This window comes from Tetranychus urticae, chromosome 1 (assembly GCF_039701765.1).
Source record: "Tetranychus urticae isolate SD_2017Ah chromosome 1, NJAU_TeUrti_SD_1.0, whole genome shotgun sequence".
Classification (NCBI taxonomy): domain Eukaryota; kingdom Metazoa; phylum Arthropoda; class Arachnida; order Trombidiformes; family Tetranychidae; genus Tetranychus; species Tetranychus urticae.
This window is the reverse complement of record NC_142958.1, coordinates 4,109,521-4,133,146: the sequence shown is the minus strand read 5'-3', so window position 1 is coordinate 4,133,146 and position 23,626 is coordinate 4,109,521. Positions and strand designations below refer to the sequence as shown.

At 33.0% G+C, this 23,626-nt stretch overlaps 7 protein-coding genes across 7 annotated transcripts; 5 read left to right on the top strand and 2 right to left on the bottom strand.

Annotated features, from left to right (window-relative positions):
* On the top strand, positions 1 to 1,805 carry LOC107363402 (TAR DNA-binding protein 43). Its single transcript, XM_015930656.3, has 2 exons — positions 1 to 380; positions 466 to 1,805. The coding sequence occupies exons 1-2, from the start codon at positions 140 to 142 to the stop codon at positions 1,212 to 1,214; spliced, it is 990 nt and encodes a 329-aa protein (XP_015786142.1). The 5' UTR covers positions 1 to 139; the 3' UTR covers positions 1,215 to 1,805.
* A 3,481-nt stretch (positions 1,806 to 5,286) lies between these two features.
* ZnT49B (solute carrier family 30 member 9) lies at positions 5,287 to 7,802 on the top strand. The gene is made up of 6 exons (XM_015934068.3): positions 5,287 to 5,709; positions 5,810 to 6,507; positions 6,575 to 6,686; positions 6,771 to 7,174; positions 7,416 to 7,529; positions 7,606 to 7,802. The coding sequence occupies exons 1-6, from the start codon at positions 5,382 to 5,384 to the stop codon at positions 7,648 to 7,650; spliced, it is 1,701 nt and encodes a 566-aa protein (XP_015789554.2). The 5' UTR covers positions 5,287 to 5,381; the 3' UTR covers positions 7,651 to 7,802.
* Positions 7,803 to 8,495: 693 nt separating this feature from the next.
* Positions 8,496 to 11,112, bottom strand: Ubc6 (ubiquitin conjugating enzyme 6). The gene is made up of 4 exons (XM_015936675.3): positions 10,973 to 11,112; positions 10,400 to 10,480; positions 10,084 to 10,199; positions 8,496 to 9,473 (listed from the first exon to the last, which is right to left on the bottom strand). The coding sequence occupies exons 1-4, from the start codon at positions 11,014 to 11,016 to the stop codon at positions 9,193 to 9,195; spliced, it is 522 nt and encodes a 173-aa protein (XP_015792161.1). The 5' UTR covers positions 11,017 to 11,112; the 3' UTR covers positions 8,496 to 9,192.
* A 1,354-nt stretch (positions 11,113 to 12,466) lies between these two features.
* On the bottom strand, positions 12,467 to 13,529 carry LOC107369390 (small ribosomal subunit protein eS1). Its single transcript, XM_015937343.3, has 2 exons — positions 13,135 to 13,529; positions 12,467 to 13,040 (listed from the first exon to the last, which is right to left on the bottom strand). Exons 1-2 carry the CDS (start codon positions 13,454 to 13,456, stop codon positions 12,526 to 12,528), a joined length of 837 nt encoding a protein of 278 aa, XP_015792829.2. The 5' UTR covers positions 13,457 to 13,529; the 3' UTR covers positions 12,467 to 12,525.
* A 546-nt stretch (positions 13,530 to 14,075) lies between these two features.
* On the top strand, positions 14,076 to 15,133 carry LOC107369532 (small ribosomal subunit protein eS1). The gene is made up of 2 exons (XM_015937498.3): positions 14,076 to 14,472; positions 14,566 to 15,133. Exons 1-2 carry the CDS (start codon positions 14,151 to 14,153, stop codon positions 15,078 to 15,080), a joined length of 837 nt encoding a protein of 278 aa, XP_015792984.2. The 5' UTR covers positions 14,076 to 14,150; the 3' UTR covers positions 15,081 to 15,133.
* Positions 15,134 to 17,137: 2,004 nt separating this feature from the next.
* Positions 17,138 to 20,226, top strand: LOC107360152 (alkylglycerol monooxygenase-like). Its single transcript, XM_015926778.3, has 5 exons — positions 17,138 to 17,623; positions 18,015 to 18,163; positions 18,860 to 18,963; positions 19,030 to 19,192; positions 19,268 to 20,226. Exons 1-5 carry the CDS (start codon positions 17,385 to 17,387, stop codon positions 19,951 to 19,953), a joined length of 1,341 nt encoding a protein of 446 aa, XP_015782264.2. The 5' UTR covers positions 17,138 to 17,384; the 3' UTR covers positions 19,954 to 20,226.
* A 1,134-nt stretch (positions 20,227 to 21,360) lies between these two features.
* Positions 21,361 to 23,547, top strand: LOC107365635 (hatching enzyme 1.2). The gene is made up of 5 exons (XM_015933179.3): positions 21,361 to 21,751; positions 21,967 to 22,063; positions 22,143 to 22,263; positions 22,333 to 23,185; positions 23,255 to 23,547. Exons 1-5 carry the CDS (start codon positions 21,557 to 21,559, stop codon positions 23,297 to 23,299), a joined length of 1,311 nt encoding a protein of 436 aa, XP_015788665.1. The 5' UTR covers positions 21,361 to 21,556; the 3' UTR covers positions 23,300 to 23,547.
* The last annotated feature ends 79 nt before the right edge of the window (positions 23,548 to 23,626 follow it).

Below are 23,626 nucleotides of genomic sequence, written 5' to 3'. Positions count from 1 at the left end.
AAACTGACATTCACTATCAACCATTTCTTTGGCCATTTTTGATAATTTATTTAATTTAATTTTGTCGACATCTAATTTTTTGTGTGTATTATTTTGATTGACTGTTCTACTGACGCAAGTAAAACTTAATTTAAACAAAATGGCATGCTATGTTCAGGTTTGTGAGAATGAAACTTCTGAGCCTATTGAATTACCTATTCAAGAAGATGGAACCATGCTGTTGACAACTCTAACTTCTCAATTTCCCGGTGCCTCCGGGTTGAGATATCGTAATGAGGAGACTGGGACGATGAGAGCTGTGAGTTTGGTTGAAAATAAATTTCAAGCTCCAGATAAGGGATGGTCAAAGATTTCAGTATACTATGTTGTGTTTCCTAAAGGTAGCCTTCCCCCCTTTTCTGCCGGTTTCCCATAGAGAACTGTTGGTTATCATTTTGCTCTATTCTCCTTTCCTTTCTTTCCTAGGTGATAACAAAAGAAAGAGTGATGATGTATCTGATGAAGAGTCAAGTGTGAGGAAAAAGCCTACCAAATGTACTGATCTGATTGTGCTTGGTTTGCCGTGGAAGACAACTGAAACTGAGTTGAGAGAGTATTTTGAGCAATTTGGTGAGCTTTTAATGGCTCAGGTTAAAAAAGATCCTGAGACTGGTCTTTCCAAAGGATTTGGCTTTATTAGATTTGGTGACTATGATACCCAGAAGCAGGTTATTCAGAAACGTCACAATATCGGTGGACGTTGGTGTGATGTGCGTATTCCGTTGTCGAAGGGTGATGCTTACAGTACAGAGTATGATCGCAAGATTTTTGTTGGGCGTTTGACTGAGGACATTACAACTGAAGATTTGCGTGAATATTTCTCCAAGTTTGGTGATATAACTGATGTGTTTATTCCAAGACCATTCCGGGCTTTTGCTTTTGTTACGTATGAGTCGGAAGTTTCTCAGAATATCTGTGGTGATCACATTGTGAAAGGAGTTTCTCTGCATGTCAGTAACGCTGTGCCAAAAAGTGAGATGAGCTCTAACAGATTTTCTGTAAACAATCATTTCAGCCCTTATGGCCCTGGTAATCAGATGAGTAAAATTTCTCACGGTGGAATGCCACCAATGAGTAATCCTACTTCTAGGTACTCCCATCAGCCCTACTACTCATCTTATGCCGCTCGTCGAGCTACTTATGGATCCCAACCTTTGCCCCGAAGACTTGACTAATGCTTGGTCATGCATACACAGAAAGCCATTTCATAATCAATATGCTCACCAATAACACAGATTTTTCTATTCTGTCCTTTTCTCTACCAATTAGCCCACTCTCATCAATCTTTACACTTATATGTCTGATGATTTTTCCTATACATCTCATTACTAATATTCCCATACTCTTTAAATCTTGTCCTAAATCATTTAGCTTTCACTTTTCCTCCCTAATCATCCTTTTTTATTAACTTCTCATCATTACTTTGGAGCAATTGTCCACCGTGACTCTGACTGTTCCCCTTTCCTCGTCATCTATGTTTATCAATCCTTCTTTAATTGTAATAATGTGCAAGATCAAATATTGATCTTGTCGGTCAGATTCCCTTCAAATTATGAAAAGCTGTTCCATCAATGAATTCAATGTATTTATGGGACTTAATAACTTTAATGCGATCCAATCTACAATTTTGATTGTTAAAATTTTCATGATAAATTCGAGGACAGTAAAAGATTGAAAAATGTGGATAAAAAATACTCAGTTTCCCATTCGTAATGTCAGCTGAAAATTAAATTGCTATTGAATGATAAAATCAATTGTTTACACAATTTGAAGATAGTCAAAATTGAATCCAATGACAGAGCTAACTAGATCAAGTTGATTGTGGTAAAAGAATCTTCACTATATTTATTATCCTATTAAGACTTTCCAATACAAGAGCTTACACAATTTGATACATAACAAAATTCAATGATAATTAATACAATTGAAGATGAGTTACACACTAATCATATACATGTATTTGTCAATTTAAATGTACCAAGGTAAGAACAATACTGATCAACCGAAAATTGATCAAATTTATGAAAGCTTTTGATAATAAAATAATTATGCGCTCGTAAAAATAATTTACTAAAATTTAGCCAAACGAATTAACCATTCTTGCTTTACACCTGAAATGAAACACTTTGAGTCAATGACTTACAATTTCATGTTGCATTGCTACCAGAATTTTAATTTTTAATTTTCAAGATTCAATATTCAATTTTATTTTTTACAATCTAAGAAATTTCAAAGTTCTGATTAAACCTAACAAATTAAATCGCCAATTTTCATCACAGATTGTGAATTTTATACACAAACAGCATGAAAATACTACTCAGAGAGTGCTTTACGCCCTGAACATAAGCCTCTGATTAATCAGTGAATAATACATTAATATTATGATAAGATGGATTGGTGTGAGAGGCATTGGTTGATAAGCTAACATATGATTGATGTTCTGACAGTAAATGTTTATTTTTAAGCTTTAAATTTTAATTGTATTCAAGATTTCCCATTTTTCGTCCCTATTATTGATAAATTGTTACTTGTATTAATGTAAATAATGGATTTGGATGTTAGATTAGAAAGTTTATGAATTGATTTAATACAAAGATTGTGTGTACCCGAAAAGGCGATCAAAATTTACATTCAAATGAAATGGTCAATTAAAATCTTTTTTCTCGGTTTTCACTTTGATATAAACTTGGATCAAGTTGATTGTTAAATTACACATACATAGTCCAGATGTGTTTAATACAAGCAACATCAGGATCATAAGTCATGGCCATGGTTTGAACTCGATATCCTAAAAGTTGAAACCAGTCAAGAACACAGATATCTGGATATTCAAATTTATAATTGTAATAATTGAAATTGGTAAACTTGAGAGGTTCATCAATAATCCTTAAAGCTCTCAACTTTTGAATTATATTGGCATCTCGAGTTGTTACATATGTTGGACCATCCGTTCGACTCTCATAACTGGAAACAAGCAAATACATTCTTCCAATACTGGCCACAGGTCCACCTCCACCTCCACCAAGAACACCAAGATTCGCTGGTCCACCAACAATTCCAATTCGTTTAACCTGACTGTTTATGGGTGCCGAGACACTTGAAATTAATTGATGAGGATGCTGGGAACGGATCAATGTTGATGCTGAAGGTGGACCTCCACCAGCACCTCTACCTACACCCCCAGCTTGATGGCCGTAATGGTGCAAGTGATGATGTTGATATAAATGGGAATGCTGCAAATGATGATGTGCACCAGTTGATGAATGTGGATGTGCACCAGTTGGTAATCTTGGTTGATTGTGATACTGAATTGTCGATGAGCCAGATGAAGATGAGGGTTGGATTGGAAGGCGAGTTTGAAATGTTCCCACTCCTCCTGATCCAGTACCAATAGAGGAAGAAGAGGAGGAAATAATATTGGTCGTGGATGTGGAGGAGGGGGAGGAATTGGAGATTGATTGGCGCGGAATTGTGAAGATGGTTATTTGGGACACTGATGATGGATTTAAGGTAGACAGTTTGATTGATTGGGTGAGTTTCCGTTCATTCAACACAAAACCAAATAAATATTATGAAACAAGCTTCATTTGACCAAATTTACTTCTTCATAGGTTTGGTTAGACTTCTTCTTTCTGTCTATTTTCCTTTCTATCAATCTTTCGCTTCACTCTCCTCCTTCATCTTATCATTTCCCTCTCTTTACATCTTCAGCTTGAACACATTGGTTACTTCATAGAGCATCTCATCAACTAATCGATTGAATTTCAAATAACAATCCTGATGCTTAACCATCTCTTCACTAGGTTTGCGCTTTTCATCTAAAGATACTTACCAAATCGTCTCAGGAGCTGATTCAATCATTTATTAATATTTATTTTATTTTCATTCTTGATCAAACCAACAATCAGTTCAAAGATGGAAAACATGGGATCGTTTAGAGTCTCAAATGAAATGAACATTTTTAACATAATGGCTAAATTAAATTACATGCTCACCATTACATACATTATGTATTATCTTGCCAGGTTAACTTGAATGATTTTTAGAAATAACAATTTCTTATATTTGTTATCTTTTAGGTTTAAACTTGAAACATTGACTGGGCATCATGAAGGAATTATTAGGCAATGGTTGAAGCAATTTAATACAGATTAACAGGTAATCTGCAATCTTTATTAATGTAAACAAGGTTGTTTATTTGTTACCACAAGATTTGCTCGCAAGGTTGGTTTAAGAGAGTTGAAAGCGAAATCAATTGTTTCAATGAAAATTATTCCAAAGTTTTACGGTAAATCCCAATTTGCTTTCTCAGATAATGGCTTATCTGAAACGTGAACTCTGTCATCGTCAAAATTATAATCCTTCTCGGAGTAAATTTTTTATCAATTAATTGATAAAAGCCTTAGTTTAAATATGACCCAGTTTGCTAACAACTATTGTACAATAGTTTGTTTACACTATTTGAGGTGATGAATTAGCATAGTTATCGCTTCAAAAAGCAAAAATGATCTCTACATTTTGATTCGATTCAAGGTAAACAAGAATATTGAGATTTCCAACTGAACAATTATTCTTCTTTTGATTTTTTGCAGTTAGTCGATGGGCTTAAAAATTGTAATATCTCATCATCTCATCTTATTCATTCCGATCTTTCAGGACTTCATTTTCTGCTGGAGAGGACATTCCTACGAAATCACTGCTAACACAATATCACGAAATAATCGGCATTAAATGATGATTGAACTTTAACCATTACTGTGTAACTGTGTTTGCTTCAAAGAGTAATATAACAAGAGGCCTCGCTTAATGTATTTCATTGATAAGGGAGATAAGTAGGGAAAGACAGCAGGGCGCGATGGCGCCACTAGTAAATTACAGTCAATCAACGGGAAAATACATGTTTTTGACTGTATTACAGTTGACTCTATGGGTTTTCCATTATAAAGGCTGTAATACAGTCAACTATATGCATTTACCCATTGAGTCAACTGTAATACAGTCAAAAACATGTATTTTCCCGTTGATTGACTGTAATTTACTAGTGGCGCCATCGCGCCCTGCTGTCTTTCCCTCCTTATCGATGGCTACATAGCAGTGGTCTCTCTTGTTGTTTTACTCTTTGGTTTGCTTGTTTATTGACAAATCTGGAGAAAGGTTTAAGCTGCTCCATCTACAAGTTATTATTAAAGTTACAGTTGAAGGAAGAAAAACAAGTTGTGTACAACTGTAACCTTCCCTATTTAGGTTTACATTTTATGTGTACTTCTCTGAATTCAATGTATATTTTTATTTATTTATGAATTGTTAACCCTTTCAAATATTTATTTGACCCTTTGGTCATTATGTCAACGGTATGTTTAACCAATAAATTGAGTTTAATTGGTAAAGCCGTAAGACATGTTAATAGGTTAAAGTGTGATAAAAAGTTTCTGAGAATCATCAGCTGTTCACCTTGTATTTTATGTGAAAAAATTCAATATTGTAATTTTAGTGATTATAAAAAAGATGATTCATCGAAAAAAGATAAGTTATCCTCACCCAACTCATCAGATACACCAACTTCATCTTCAGCAAGTAACATAACAAAATTATCTGAGAAAAAATCATCAGAATCATCAGAGGAAACCAAAGATGAGAAGACAAATTTCGCCCAAGAGTCAGTTATAAAAGGTATTGTCAATTTGATAACTATCAAATCACAATCATTAATTATAATAGCATAAAATAATTTCCTAACATAGATATTAACTATGAATTATTTCATCAATAGTTGTACATAGATCAAAGGAACGTAAAAAATTGGATCTAACTCAAGCAACAACAGAACGAAATTTTGTAACACCAGTTAGAGCCATGAATGATTATTTATTGAAACCATCGGATTTGCAAGATTTGAGGAAATTTATCCGTCGAAGTCCATTTGATGATACGCCACCGATAACAGTTTATTTGAGACGCGATGTTGAAGCTCGAGCTCTACAAGTCTGGGGCAGTTTTGAGGTTCTTGAAAAGGAAAGAAAAAAACGTAAACAAATCGAAGCTGATGCTAGAGAATCGATTTTAAATGTCAAACGTATTCTTAAGGATTATCGTCGACTTAATGATCCAGTAGCAATTGAACGCGATATTAGTTTACGTGAAAGTGGACATGTTGTTTGGACAGCAGTTGTAATAAATTCAATGAATTTTCTGTTAAAATCAATGGCTTGGTTTCATACAGGATCACATTCGCTTTTTGCTGAAGCAATTCATTCCTTAGCTGATACAATTAATCAGCTGATACTTTACTTTGGTATACGTAAATCAATTCAACGTCCTAATGCTGAACATCCATATGGCTATCATTCAGCGCAATATATTGCATCATTAATTTCCGGTGTTGGTATATTTTGTGTCGGTAGCGGTCTTTCATTTTATCATGGGATGCAAGGAATACTTCACCCAGAGAGTTTTCAGTCATTCTATTGGGTATTTTTGTATTTATTTTCCACCAAATCATCATAATTAATATTGCTTTTGCTGCTGCTATTTTTAGGCATATGTTATCCTTGCTGGTTCACTTATTTCTGAAGGAGGAACTCTTACGGTAGCCCTCAAAGGACTTTATAAAGGAGCCAAAAGAGCTGGAACAACTATGAAAGAATACAGTTAATTTCGTTTCATTACACATATTACTTTTATTGATTTATTTGATATATTCTGCTAACTTATCAATCATTTTATTTTTATAGTTCTAAGAAGTCAAGATCCAAGCATAAATGTTGTACTATTGGAAGATACCGCTGCTGTTTTAGGTGTTGGTATTGCTGCAACTATGATGGGCTTAACTGCATATACTGGGAATCCTCTTTATGATGCTGCTGGGTCTCTTCTAGTCAGTGGACTGCTTGCTTCAGTTGCTTCATTTATTATTTACACCAATAGTGGTGCATTAGTTGGTCGATCTATTCCCGTTTATAAATTAGATGATATAAACAAATTGATGGAAAATGATGTTATGATTCGAGCGATTCATGATGTTAAAGCAACTGATTTGGGCAATGGAATGGTTCGTTATAAAGCAGAAGTAGATATCGATGGCCGACAACTCACTCGACACTATTTAGATGCAATTGATTTGGAGGTGGTACTTCAAGTAAGTTGCCTTCACTCTCTTTATTACATTGCACCTCCTTTGACATTGACTTCAGGGTACTTTCATGCAAATTACTCTAATTTTCGTGACTCACGATTTAACTTACAATTCTACTGATTTACAGCCATCTGTTATAGCTATAGAATAATCAAATATTCAAGACTTTACTATCAGATTAACCTGGAATCATTTCTCTCTGCGATAACTTTTTTTCATTACATTTGTTTTTCATTTTTTTCAGGAAATGAAAGAGCTAAAAACCATTGATGAAGTTGAAACATTTTTCCTTAAACATGGTGAAAACATCGTCGACCTTCTTGGAGCTGAAATAGACAGAGTCGAAAAAGAGCTTAAGGTAATCCACTTTTTTTAAATCAAATGCAATTTAGATTATTAACTTATTTTTTTCTTCTCCATTTTTTGTCTAACAGAAAAAACACCCTCAACTTCGACACGTTGATCTGGAAGTCCTGTAAATATTAGGATTTGAATCGGAAATTCCAAAAAAAGAAATTGTGGGAAAATTATGGTTTAAAAATAGCCTCATAATTTAATTTTTATGTTTTATCAGAAATATCAGCTTTGAATCAAAAATTTAAATCCAAAATAAATCTTTGCTATAACCAAATACGTGGTGACAAATTTTATTGAAAATTACGCTAAGCGCTACCAGTAAAGCTTACACGTATCGGAACTTTTAAAACTAATTTATCCTCAATTGTTTATACTTGATTTTCACAAAATATAGTCTTTCTAAACGCGTAAAATATTAATATTTTTAGATATTGCCTCCCCTTTTATACATAGCAAAGATTATTGATTCACTATTGTTATCAAGTATCAAGTTGACATGGATTTAAGAAGTTATTTTTAAAAGAATGACGAATAACCTGGGCTTCAATTGTAGTCTCGCAAAATAAATATTATGCTATTTATTTTGAGCTGCAATCTTAGTTTATCTCTCGGTCTTTACTTTATCTAGTTTATATCGATTTAATATTGTAATTAGCTATTTCCGTTCATATTTTAAAGTTCACGATATCTGACCGATGTAATTGGATGAAAATATCTCTCCATAAAGCTAGTTTACTAGCTAAGCATTCATAAACAATATCTATCCATAAATGTGTTTTTAAAAAAAACAGTCTAGTGGTAGAAATGAGGAAATCAGATAGAAATTAAATAATTTGCTCTTCTCTCTGGATGAATGATGCATTGATGAATCTCCAAGGCTATTTGTCAGCTTCTTTTCAATCTTTCATTTTTCTTAGTTATTTCTAGCAATTAACGATTTTCATAAATCAAATTAGTAGTCAAGATATACATTAGCATATATTTATATAACTGCAACTTGCGTTTGACCAATTAACATTCTCAACGGAACCAAGTAAATTAATTCCATTCGATTTTGTTTTATGATAATCTTTTAAGAATTTCTCTCATTTTCGTTATTTTTACATGAAAGAAAAAAAAATGATCATGATGCAGGAAGAAGATACCTGAGCAGATCAGGAACATATGGGAGAGATTAGAAGGGAAGCAATTCGAACAGTTCAAAGAACAGAAAGGAAAAAAGTTTAGCAGATTAGATGAAATAAAGTGAAGGTGAAGGTTTAGGAGAGAAAAGGTAAGGTCAAGGAAAAAAAATGAAAGATGAAGAGAAGGAAAAGAAGGAGAGAACAAAATAGTCAATCTTTGTTTGGTTGGTAGTTGATTAATAATTCCCTTCGATTGATGCTGCTTTTAAGATGAGAGTAGATGGTGAATCTCCGTTTTGGATGATTGCTGGCTGTTTATTTGGTAAGTTTTTTTCGTTTTTTGTTTTCAAATCAACGCTTGATTTGATGGGTTGTTTGATTTACATTTTATTTTCGGTGTTTTTTGTATGAATTTGGTAGGGTATGCGTAGTGTGATGTATTATATGTGTTTTTTAATATTTTATCTTTTTGTTTGCCTCACTCCATCGTTATGTTGTATTTGATAATTCAAAACTAGCAGCTTTATTCTATGGTATTTCCTAAGAATTATCAGGCGATGATGGCGATGGGTTTGCCTTTTTTGACTCTTTCTCTTCCTCCTCATTGAAATTAAGCCAACTTTGTTCAACTATGGCCGCTACTCTTTTCTCATATTCCCTACGGTTCTCTTGATACAATTGGGCTGCCAATGAGTTTGCAGGTGAGTTAGGATTAGGTTCATCTAAGAGCGATTGAATAGAGGTCAAAATGGCTGAAACGTCATAAGTTGGTGACCATCGATTTTGTAGAATATCTAAACATATACTTCCATCAGCATAGACTGTAAAATTAAAGAAAAACAAATAAAAATCAGTATCAGATACAAGGACGATGAGATACAAAATAAACAGAATAAATAATGACAACAAGATAGTAAAAACACAACCCATCACAATTTCTTCAAAAAAAGAACAATAATTTTGAATTCAACCGAAATTCAGACATTTTAAACTAACGGTTTTCAAGGCCATCCCTGCGTCATTACAATATAGTTTAAGATGCTATTGGCAAAAGAAAGTGAAACATGGTAGCAACACAATGCAAAAAGACGTAACTAAAGCTGTCGTTAGTGGGAATTTCTATTTCTAGTAAGCTTGCAATCTGATGAGCACAAAGTAGGAATAGGTTTGTTACTGATTGGCTAATTATACAGACTTCCGAATTGAAATAAGGAAAGGTTGCATCAGCAGTGATAGAAAAAATTTGATGCAACCAATGGTTAATACGATTTGCGACAACTGTAGGAACTTTGGAGATGCGGCCTTGACTAAAATTAGGAGATGGAGTAGAAACGTGTAGGAAGTCGCTTTATGCTTGAAGAAATCGTGGATGGATGGTGGTCACTATTAAAAAACAAAGGTCCAACAAATTTGCTATAAAATGATCCCTACCATTAGGATGAAACATTTTGGACACAAAGCGCACAGTTGGTGGCTTATTGGGATACTCTTCCGTGAATTCAAGGGTCAGCTTGAAAGTTCCATCTTCAAATGGGGTGTCATGAGGCCTGGAGAATGTATTGAAAAAGAAATCGTTAGAAAATATTCAAATAAATAAATGACTCTCATAGGAATAAGATTGGTTGGAAGGCCTGATGTATTGTAAGAAAGCATTGTCCGTTGCAGACATAAAAGGTTGTTGATGTTGCCTTCGCTTATCGGATGATCTCGATATATCTTGGAAAAGGTAATCAACGAGAAACATTACCCGAATATAACAGCATTCCAGATCATAATATTATTGTCTGTGGGTGCACCAGAAACACCAGCAGGAGGATCTTCCTGGAGCCTGACAAGAGAAAGATCATAAGAAAACGAGGGTTATAATTACAATTTTAATCATGAGACTCAGGTAAATAGGAAAGCAGTAAATAACAGACAGGTTATTAAGGATATTTTTGCTGCTGGAGGATAAGAGGTGATCAATAAATGATTCATTCATAGCCAAAAAATAGAAAAATGGATGATTATCACTGAATAACTGTGAAATAATAGAATGGCACCTTTTACGTTATCCTATCAAAAAAATGCTAAATTGAAACGAGAAAAAACCCATCAGATAGGGAAACACGACTACCTAGGCATTGAAAGTCCTTCATAATAAAAGGATAAAGTATGTAGAAAATACGTATGGATATGGGCTTATAGCAAGGTTGAGGGTTAATTTGTGTATTTCATCTGCTGATTTGGTCAAGGATGAATCGATGAAAAATTGTTATGGTGAGGAAAGGATGAGGACCTAAGAATTTTTATTAGAAACGGTAATTAAGATCAACTGTACCTTTTAAAATCTCTCATTAATCTTCTTCTGGCTGGAGTTGACATCACTGAAGGTTGATTAGACTTTTGATGATTGGCCTTTAACTTACACCACCACAAAACAAAAACAGGAGAGAAAATATAACAAGGAGAGGATAAAAAAAGAGAGAATGATGAAGATAGTTAAAGAGGGAGACAGTTGACTGTATCAATGACGATGCAGTTGAGCTTAAAAAAGAGTGGCTTCTGAAAGATGTGTTTTTTATTTCTTTAGAACCGAATTTCCTTTTTTGTTGTTCCTGTGTTTAATACACTTTAATTATGTTGATCAAATCAACCTTACTTGATTTGAGAGCTTTAAGGACTAATTTATTTTAATAAAAACACCAAAATCAAATGAACACAAACACAAGAATAAAAAAATATTACATGTATGTTCTCACTATATTATGTGTTGAAAATGTATTTTGTTTTTTTTGTTGTGATTAGCTTCAATTAAATATTTCTACTGTCTTCCTCTTTCTTTCTCTTTCTCTCTATCTCTGTCTTTCTCTTTCTCTCTTTCTCTCCCTCCCTCTCTTTTTTAGCAACAAATTCTACTGTTATTTTGAATTGTAAGCTTTATTTCAGGTTCCTCCAGAAATGAAGGTATTAACAGTCAAAAAACTAAGATGGTGAAGAATACAGGTCTAAGAGATTTGAAACACACAGACAGTGAGTACAACGGAAAGAGGAAAAATAAGGTAACAAATAGCAGAAAGAAAGAACTGGAAGATAAATAGTTTGACAGACGTAGATAAAGAGCTGCAAAGCAGTGAGCCTAGAAAAGGTAAAATGCCCAAAATGATGAAATTTTATTAGCTCAGCCGGTTTCGTTAAGGTTCGCTCTAAGTGCAAATAAGTCAACTTTTGCCTTTTTTTTATAAAACTCAAACTACTGTCCAAGGAAGAGATCGAAGCTTCATTTGATCATGCTTAATATTCACATATTTATCACCGAAATATTTCAAATTAATTTCAAATTTTGAAGTGACCGATATTTGAATTGTATTGATTTAAAGCTAAATAACGTAGATGGATGATCTGCAGAGCGGATAATTTAACTATGCAGAAAATTCGCGTTAAATTGGCAGCAGTTGATTGAACTTGAAATAGGATAAATTGCAATCTGAAAGATAGTCAAAGATAAAGGTCATACTTCTTTATCAATTCAAGAAATACTGATTAATAGATTGTCGATTGTTAACTTTATAAGCCAATTATCAAATTCACTGAAATACATCAAGATTGTTAATAGAGAATGAAAAATAGGCTATAAATTATGATTTTACTTTCTACAAACACAAAGTATGCTTGCAAGATGAAATTATTTTATGATGATAAACTCTTCACCGATCTTTGCATACATTCCCACTAGCTGATCGATGATAAGAAAATGTAATAAAGACGGATTTTCATATAAAATTAGCGATAATGATTTTAAGTTAAAGAACCGATAATGAAAGACACAGAAACATGAGGTGTAGAACCAATAGATTGTTATTTATCTTTTAGGTCGAATTGACAAATTTAAGTTTAAACAGAACTTAAAACTGGGGGTTCATATTTTTCATCAGGACGATCTACAGCCATTGGTTCAGCTCCAGAACCTGCACCAGCAGCTCCTGATCCACCAGCAGTAGCACCAGCACCAGTACCGCTTCCTTTGCCATGTCCATGCAACTCTAATAATTTAGTTAAATCAAACTTAGGCCTCTTTAGTACCTTCACCTTTCGAATACAAACATCGTGTAATGGGTAAATACGATGACAATTCTTTTCTATATCTTTTGCCATAGAATCAGGAATTAATTTATTAACAACATCTTTAAGGTCAGATTGAGTAACCTCTTTAGTTATTATATCCATCATCTTTTTACGAATTGCTCGTACTTGAGTGTGTTGTGCATATGATGTTTTCCTATTTTGATTAGGTGGTTTACGGGTAAATCCTATACAGAAAACTCGTAACAGATAACCATCAGTAGTCTTAACGTCGATACTAGCTTCAATTAGGGTTTGCCATTTTCGTACCATTGATCGAAGTTTGTCTGAATAGGAAAGCAAAAAATGATATATTAGAATCAAGTGGATAACATGAAACAATCAAAATAGATGAGAAAACAAGACGAAACAAATGCATACCTGTTGTTAAATTCATTCCATGGAAATTAGTTAGTACGTTTTTTCCTTGGACTTCTTCAGCAACAAGACGAAATTTACGGAAGGCAACTTCATCATTTTGAAGATCAGCAAGGGAACATTCAAACACTCGTCCCTTTAATCCTTCACTGGCAATTTTGGTACCTTGTGTCCGATTAACAATTGTCTTGCCGATATGTGGAACCGAAAACATGGATGGTGCTTTAACATCATACCATTCTTTCCTGGTAAATGGATCAACAATCTTTTTCTTGGCTCCTTTCTTACCACCCTTAGCTAATCCTTTATTCTTTCCAACGGCCATTTTAATTACTTCTAATTACAATTAAATTTAACAAAACTAAATATAAACTGATTAATTTAAACGAGATACATTGATCTTACAACACACACGGTAAGATGCAAAAGTAGAAAGGAAACGGAAGCGTGAATGGTGGGGATTTTATCCTCATCACACACTGTAAAAGACCGCAAAAATTTCAATTCAATTTATAAATAAATTCATTTGCTTTTAAAATAAAATAAACTTGCGATTATCATATTTTCATACATTAATTTTAATATTTTAACAACACTTTAATGCTTCTTTAATTACCAATATGATCTAAAATAAATACAATACTCAATGAATGAAAATCAAAATTAAAACGATTTCAAAGTTGCACTGAATTTGCATCTTTTATCTTTGCAGTCTTTCAATTAATAATGCATAAGGCTTGTCAATTAGAATTGTATTTTATTCGTGATTTTGCTTGTTTAATGAATTTTGGTTGTATCTGATGAATGATAAAAAATAAAAAGTTAATTAAAGAAATTGAATTGAAATTTTTGCGGTTTTTTACAATACGTAATGAGCATAAAATCCCTACCAATCACTCTTCCGTTTCCTTTTACTCATGTTTGCCGTGTTTTTACATTTTGTCAACCAATGTAACTCGATTAATTAATCAGTTTATATTTAGTTTTGTTAAATTTAATTGTAATTAGAAGTAATTAAAATGGCCGTTGGAAAGAATAAAGGATTAGCTAAGGGTGGTAAGAAAGGAGCCAAGAAAAAGATTGTTGATCCATTTACCAGGAAAGAATGGTATGATGTTAAAGCACCATCCATGTTTTCGGTTCCACATATCGGCAAGACAATTGTTAATCGGACACAAGGTACCAAAATTGCCAGTGAAGGATTAAAGGGACGAGTGTTTGAATGTTCCCTTGCTGATCTTCAAAATGATGAAGTTGCCTTCCGTAAATTTCGTCTTGTTGCTGAAGAAGTCCAAGGAAAAAACGTCCTCACTAATTTCCATGGAATGAATTTAACAACAGGTATGCATTTCTTTTAATTGTTTTCCCATCTATTTGGATTGTTTCATGTTGTCCACTTGATTCTAATATATCATTTTTTGCTCTCTTATTCAGACAAACTTCGATCAATGGTACGAAAATGGCAAACCTTAATTGAAGCTAGTATCGATGTTAAGACTACTGATGGTTATTTGTTACGAGTTTTCTGTATAGGATTTACCCGTAAACCACCTAATCAAAATAGGAAAACATCATATGCACAACACACTCAAGTACGAGCAATTCGGAAAAAGATGATGGATATAATAACTAAAGAGGTTACTCAATCTGACCTTAAAGATGTTGTTAATAAATTAATTCCTGATTCTATGGCAAAAGATATAGAAAAGAATTGTCATCGTATTTACCCATTACACGATGTTTGTATTCGAAAGGTGAAGGTACTAAAGAGGCCTAAGTTTGATTTAACTAAATTATTAGAGTTGCATGGACATGGCAAAGTAAGCGGTACTGGTGCTGGTGCTACTGCTGGTGGATCAGGAGCTGCTGGTGCAGGTTCTGGAGCAGAACCAATGGCTGTAGATCGTCCTGATGAAAAATATGAACCACCAGTTTTAAGCTCTGTTTAAACTTATATTTGTCAAATGGATCTAATGTAAATTAAAAATAATTGGACTCATTACACGTTGCCTTTTTTTCTTCATAATTTTGTTCTTTTTCTCAACTTGAATATTTCAAATCACATCCCGTATTTCTTGCATAGCTACGATACATGCCTCAATTCGCGTTAGAGCACAATTTAGCTATCAACTTTATCTAGTTTTTTTAGTATTACACTACAGTAATTGTAGTACTCTTACACATCATCAATTCAACTTTTATCTTCGTTTTATATTGCTCATAATCAATAAAGTGACTTGGTGTACAAGTTGGGTACTCTTAACAACTGTTAAAGGTTTCCTTGTCTATTACCAAAGAAAGCAACTGTTTCGTGAATTAATTTTGATTCTCAATCTCAAGTAATTTACTTTAACATTATTCAAATTATTCAAAAGTAGATGAAATTATTAAAATTATATTTAGTAGATATTTGAAATAACTTATGTCACTTTATGCCAGAATCAGTAGCACAAGTTTTTTGAAAGTTTTTTATAAAGTCTCGAAAAATGAGTTCTTAATTTAGCTTACTAAAGCCTTTTTTATTTAACAATAACTTGTAAGTATTAACTTAAGATGTGATTTAGGATACAGCTCGCAACAAATTGTTTACGTAACGTTATTTTTTTTAGATTGAGTTTTGACTCGAAGCATGAGTTATGAAAAAATGAGCGAAGCATCAGAAGAGTCCAAAGTTTACGGTAAAAGTTGTAAAAATAATTCTCATTTTAGCTAAAACAATTTAGCTCGACTTTCAGATCTACAACTATTGTAAATAAACATCGAATTTCAAACTTCCTTAACTGTGGCTGGGCCAATCGATTGAATCAGAAACGGTTCCTCAGTTCGGGTAAATGATTTTGTACCAGTTTTTAAAGGGATATGACTTATCCTGAGTATTCCTAATAAGACTCTTAGATTAGCATCTAAAACATGAATATCCTCTCTTCAGCGATCTAACCCACAAGAGTACAATTCAAAACTTAAAACTCATTGAAAAATAACGCAAACAAAACAATATTATCGATGTTAGTAACAGATGCTACGATCTTATTATCTATTATAAGTTATGTTCAATTTTAAAAATTGGTCAAGTGAGTTGAAGTATTCAACAAAATAAGTCAACTCGAAAATAAAACCACGTTCCCAGACTAGTAGAAATGGATAGCTTCGATAAAAATATTTTGATTAAATTAGCTCTTTTGAATCTCAGCTTAGATTATTTTCGGGACTTTAGTGAGTTCATCTGTTTCGGGCCAAAACCGGGAATGAGCACAGCCTCACGAATACTTTATCTACGTGCTCGAATCGCCCATAATGATGATCAGTTAATTCCCAGTTTATCAATCCTATGTGATGAGGTTTATTCAATTTCTAGAAATGCTATAAAATGAATTTCTAGATTAAACTTGAACCCAATGCAAATGATTATTCATAAATCAGGAAACATTTGCAAAACACAAACGCACTTCTCATCCAGTTGTCTGAATATTCATTAAATTGAATAAGAGAGATTTAAAATGTCATTGTCTGATTACTGATTGCTTACCTCAAAAAATTACCATAATCTGCTGGTAACATGAGACAAAATATTTAATAAGTCATAATCTTTTAGTCTACCAAATTAAAAGGCCTCTGAAAAGAGACAACCTTCATTTATTAATTGTATTTATGAGATTTCGATGATATTTATTCAAATTATTCATCCGGCAGAATATTTGTAATCACTTTTGTTTAATTAATGACAATGCAGATGATTTACAAACAAAGTGATGCTTCAATTAATACCAAGAAATGAATAACCATGAAAAATCAACTGAGAGCATTGAAATCAATCCAAATCGCTAAAATACCAATCGATCCAAATACAAATAAACCAAAATTTAATTTGATTAAACTAAACAATCATAATCACAATTGAACATCATTATCTGTAAAAGCAAATTGGCCTTTTATAATTGACAATAGATGGCCTTCTTTGACCTGAACCAGAAGGATTTGGCGTCTAAAAATAACGGTTGAAAGTAAAAATTGAGTCTTCATCTAAACGGGTTTTAAAGTCTGAAAATGAGAACAGAACGTTACAGATAGAATTCAAATCTTCAATAAGATTCAGATTTCTTAAGATGTTATTTAAGAAAGTGTTTTCAATAATAGCCAAAAAGTAAACCCAAAATATTAGCATTAGTAAAGTGATTATCCTTTCATCCGATCAATAGATTGGTTATCCTTTCTTTGATATTTGTGTCACCAGTAACAGTGAAAGATAATTCAAAATGGATTTAATTTACACAACAATTGAACAGATTGGGTACTTATTTTACATAGTTGACCCTCGCAAACATATTTACCATAGGGTTGAAGACGTGCCTGATTATGTTTCCCAAGTGATTCCATATTTTTCCTGCTTCATGGCATTGGAGCAAATCGTGGCCGCCGTCAGAGGATACAAATTGGCCAGAATCACCGACAGTTTTACATCGATTGCTGCCGGTATTCTTATGGAACAATCAAAGTAAGTAATTAAACATGAATCAACCCTTAAACAACCTAGATTTTAACCTAAAACCAGATAAAAATTTGAAAACCTTTATTCAACTCTTTCTCAAAACCAGATTTGTTTTGATTTTCATTTCCTAAACAACTTTCACTTCCCAATATTAATCAATATCTTGAATTACTCAATAGTGTGACAATAATCTATAAATACAGATTAATTGAGGAACTTAATGAGAGGCCAGAACTGGTAATTTTAGCCTAAAGAGGTTAACATTATCTCGTTTGTCCAAATAATTTAACCAAACATGTAAATCAGAGCAATATATGGCTTTGATCCTTCCAATGATAACATCAATTTTTACTTCTTCATTATCCTAACCAGAATTTTTTTTCATCTTCGTCTTTAGGATTGTCATGAGAAGCCTTTTAATCGTATTTTACATTTTCGTTCATCAAAATTTCGCTCTTTGCTCATTAAATGGCGATGTAACTTCTTGGTTGATTGCACTGGTTGCTCTTGATTTCACCTATTACTGGTTTCATCGAGCAAGTCATGGTATGCTTATTTTACACAAATATGTCCAACTGATTATTGTTATTATTAACTTTCAATTGGTGTTGTTTTTTTCGACATTTCATCTTAACATCATCCCGCTATCATTACATGTTAAGTCCAAGAATTATCATCCAGGAAAAGAGAAGAGAAAGAGAGAAAGAGAGAGACAGATTATATTTCTATAAATATTATATGAATAACCTGAAAAAAGATGAGGTCAAAGCTTATTATTGTATACACATCTTGTTTGTGTTTTGTGTGTTAAATATATATAAGTTTACCATCAACATGTGAGTCTCAAGCCTTAACGTCTTTCCGTTCATTTAATCACAATTACAATCTTTTTTTTCACAGAACCAATTAGGCTACTTGTTTAACTTCAACTGACAATTCGATTCAGTTATTTTGGTTATTCAGCTTACGCCTGTTGATTTAACCGATAATAACTTATCTGAATTAGCCAGCATGAAAGCGAAGACTAAATTGGCCAATAAAATGATCAACAGAAATATGAAAACATTGAAATCAATCAGTTAATCGAGCATATCATTAGTAGGATTGCAATTGAAAGCTTCATGAGTAAACACACAAATTTTTGAGATTCAATGAGATTCTTCCTTCTAATGATAGCATTTTTAGATGATGATTGAGTCCAATTTTCATTTTCATTAATCTTTTTTTCTTCATTTCTTGTAGAAGTGAATTTTCTTTGGGCAATCCATCAAACTCATCACAGCTCTGAAGATTACAATTTGTCAACAGCTTCTCGTCAATCAATTTTACAAGTTTATTTTCATGCGGTAAATAATATCAATCAGTTTGATTAATCAATGACAATAACTCAATTCTCACTGTCTTTTAAACAGTTTTGGTTCATTCCAATGGCACTATTTTTTCCAGCTCCAATGTTTCTCGTACATTTACAACTCAATGTACTCTATCAGTTTTGGCTTCATACAGAACTGATCCCAAGCTTAGGGCCGATTGAATGGGTTTTCAACACTCCAAGTGTACATCGTGTCCATCATGGTAATCACTTTCAATATTTACATAATCAATAAACTAATGAAGCGACTATAACTAAATCTTGTTTTGTTTTAACAGGTCGAAATCGATATTGTATTGACAAAAATTATGCTGGTTTCTTGACCATTTGGGATCGCATGTTTGGTACTTTTGAGTCTGAAAAGGATCCAATTGTTTATGGTCTTGTTCACCCAATCAATACATTTGATGCCTGGACTGTCCAAAACTCTGGTTTCATCGATATCTGGAATCGATTGAAAACGTCTAAGGGATTAGTTCATAGTTTGTCCATTATATTTAAAGGTCCAGGTTGGGATGTTGGTAAACCCAGATTGGGTGACCCTAACGATATACCTGAAGTTGATTACAAAACAGCTACCAAATATGATCCAAAGCATTCAATTTTCATGAATTTATATTTTGTACTCCATATCGGTGCAATTTTAGTCTTCCATATGAATATGGTTCAAACTGCTACCATTGATAATCCGTTGACTTATCTATTCCTTGGTTATCTTACCTTTTCAATCGTCTGTGTTTCCAAGCTAATGAATGGTAAAGACTGGAGTAAACAAGAGTTAGCTCGATGTTTAATCTTTTTCGCTCTGGAATCAACTTTCAACGCTAACTTCATGGATAAATTGTCCATCCAGGTTGGAATACCAGATTTAGGAAGGTTGATCTTTTTCCTGTCAACACTCTACTGGACCACTAAATTGGTCAAAATTAATGATGGATTTGGTAAACGTTGTAAAGTAAATTGATGATCAAATTGACCGAGAAAGTGATCATTGGTTAAACAGCAATATTTAAAGACGCACTTTCATGAAATGAAAATATATTGAGCTGATTAACTGATTAACTTATTGTTTTAATACATTGTATAGCGAGGTTTTTTTAAATACAAACAAATTGTATTCCTTTTTTACTGATAAATTATATTTTTGTATTATTTACTGGAGGTAAACTGTTAACCACTCCATAACCCAGTGAAACCTTGATCTACAATTAAATATCTTGATTCCTGGTAAACTTAACCTTTAAAATGATTGAATCTTTCGCTATTAATCGCTATTAATTACCTTCTAGGTAAATATATGATTTAGTCTATGATAAGGTCTAGACTTAAATTAGGTTATAAATGATTGAAGGGCAAAAATTTAAAAGCTAAACCAAAATATCAGGATAAACCTTGATCAAGAAAAAAAGGTTTACTTTGGTTGAGTCTAACGAAGGTTTGCTGTTAAGTTTAAACAAATTGAAATTGATTATTAATCATGATGACTATTGCGATGTTTTTTGAGGTTAAAGTGCGTTAAGAATTAATTAATCAAGTGACTTGGAGTTGATCACAAGGTGTAGGAAATAAGGTAAATCAAATGGATGGAATGAAAGAGTAAACAAGTGAATTGGATATCTGATGAGTAGATAAAATAATAGTGAACCAGTCAAAATTGATTAACCGAATTTATTGGTTTAGGTAAAAGTAAAAAGACTAAATTGTTTTAATAGGTCAGCCTGACAATCAGTTAAAATATAAAAATCAAGGTTTCCTTGTGACTCAATTGTTTATGAGAGCAACTGAGTAAATTGTTACAATTTATGGCAATATTTAGATTCCTAATGATGACTTTTAAGAAGGACCTTAACCTAACTAAAAAGTATTACAGTTATGTCCCATTAAAATAGACGGATAATAAGCGTATAAGGTTTAAATACAATATTCAATGTAAGATACAAGTTCATCTAGAGTTACGGATATTAGGCTTAACATATGATTTCTTTGGTTATAATTATGATTATGTTCATGTATTATGTTATATTGGGATGATTATGATAATGGTTTAATGTTGATTCAGGGACAACTCGATGGTTCAATATGTGAGACGATTCGGTTTTGATTGAGATGACTGGAAAAGGTAATTTCATGGAGAAGGTAAAATCATCCCGTGATTTGTTCATTTAATTATATTCATAGCGGGTTTACCTCATCACCAATGATTCAATAATGACCCGCTTCTCTCAATCTAATTAACTCTCTACCATCATGGTTTCTCTCTCTTCTTCTCCCGATAATCTGTCAAGGAGCTGAATTGATTGTAATAAAGCATTTAATAATAAAACTAAAGATATATAAATAACTAAATAAACTGTGAACCCATTGGTGTATCAATAGTACAACCAAAAAGATAACAATTTATAAAAAGACAAAGAAAAGAGCAACCGATTTTAACAAAACAATAAGAAATCAATTTGGTTGCTTTTGTAGATCGAAAAGCTTCTTTGTTTTTTAACCTCTTAATCATCACCTTTTAGTCATCTTGTTTTCTGTTGACAACAAAAGGCTATTTTGAAGAAACAAAGAAAATGCTTTTATTGTCTAATATGATTGCATTAGTTTCTTGCTTATTATTAAGCATTTTTAATAATTTCTCCGTAGGAGCACCAATCAATCAAGGAGAATCAACAGCTAGAGTTGACAGTACTATTGGTTTCTATGATCCTAAAGCTTTCTACAGTTATGATAAATTTGAAGGAGACATCTTGGGATCCTATCCAACGGTGAGTTTGATTCCATCATTGATCTTGATAACTGTTAATCATCAACATCAATCCTTTTGTTTCTAATTTCTTCCACCACTTACTCGTTATTCGTAAATTTTGACTATGTGCTTGATACGAGAAGATTATTATAAAAACATCATGAAATGGACTTCCGTTTGTTCGCTTGATTCCACATTAATCTCTATTTATTCCTCAACTCCATGTGCTTACAGACAAACAACTCAGAAGCTTCACCCTATCATGCCATTGTCGATACTGGTTATCTGTGGCCTAATGGAGAAGTGGTCTACACAATCGACTCCAGCCTTCGTAAGTTTTTGTCCAATTATCTCTATTTGCTTGGTTTTTTTGAATATCTGGTAAAAATACTTTCACCTTTCGATAATAGAGAATCAACGGTCGCTTATCAAACAATCAATGGACCATATCACGCAAATGACTGGAGGATGCATTAAATTTAAGGAGAGAACCTATGAATCTGATTATGTTTACATGTATCAAGCTCAGGGGTAAGTATAACTGTCAAACATTATGAATATTTTCTTATTCATATTTCTGAAAAATATTTTATGCTGTAGATGTTACTCTCAAGTTGGACGTCAAGGAGGCTCCCAAGAATTATCATTAGGAAGAGGTTGCCATGTTGCTGGTGTTGTTATTCACGAATTGCTTCATGCTCTAGGTTTCTTCCATCATCACAGCAGATCAGACCGTGATCGTTACTTACGAATTAATTACCAAAACATTGATCCACAAGCTTATCCACAATTTCAAAAGTTAAATGATTGGGAAAATCAATTGTTTACTGATTTCGATTATAATTCAATAATGATTTATGGATCAACAGCATTTTCACGTGATGGTTACTCACAGACAATGACTACGATAAATCCATCAGGAGCAACTATTCAAGATCCTGGTTATAAGCATGCTATGACTCCAAGTGATGTTTCATCCCTTAAAAAGCTCTACAAGTGTGACGCAAATACAATCGACACAGGCAAGGATAAGAAGGAGAAAAAGATCGGTATTGGAGGTATTTGGCCTTTTGACCAAACAACAACAACAGTTCCAGATGCTGACGATGAAGATGAAGGAACTACAATGAAACCAGTAACCGGGCAACCAAGCACTCAACAACCAATTATTCAATGGACAACTCAACCAGTTGACCCAAGTGGTACCTCAGATTACTCAACTCGTCAACCAATTGTACCAACAATTTTTCCAAATGTTGTTCCCTCTATTCCTAGTATTGTTGATTTTTCCACTTCACAACCAAATGAATTTTCCACCCAGTTTCCTTTCACTATAGTGACAATTCCTGGCTTGGGTAAAATAGTGACCCCACCACCACCGGGAGCTGAGTTACCTGAACCAGAGATACCTCATCCAGTTCCACCTTTTCAACCTGTCGATAAACACGTTTGGGTAAGTTAATCAAAAGTATTAGAAATATTGATTATATTTTGAACATTTTTCTTTATCTTTCTTTAACAGGCAAACGAAGTGCCTCAAGATGAAATAATGAGCGACAAAGCATAAAAATTACTCCTGAAAATTGTGTAAATAAATTAAAATGATCAGGAATAATGATGCATCATTATCTCACAGTGTTGGGTGATTATACCTTTTACTCTATTTTTGACACAAATTCTTCTGGACCATTGAATGGACAAAATATCTGTCTATCTTGTGCCGTTTCTACTTGGGATCTTTTCGTACCAAAACATTATCATTAATTTATTTTGAACATTTATAATTGGATTAAACGATTGAAATTACTCTGCAAACTAATACATGTAACTCATTATCGCGATTAACACTAATTTCGATTCTAATTCATGCAATCAAAATATAGTTTTGTAAACA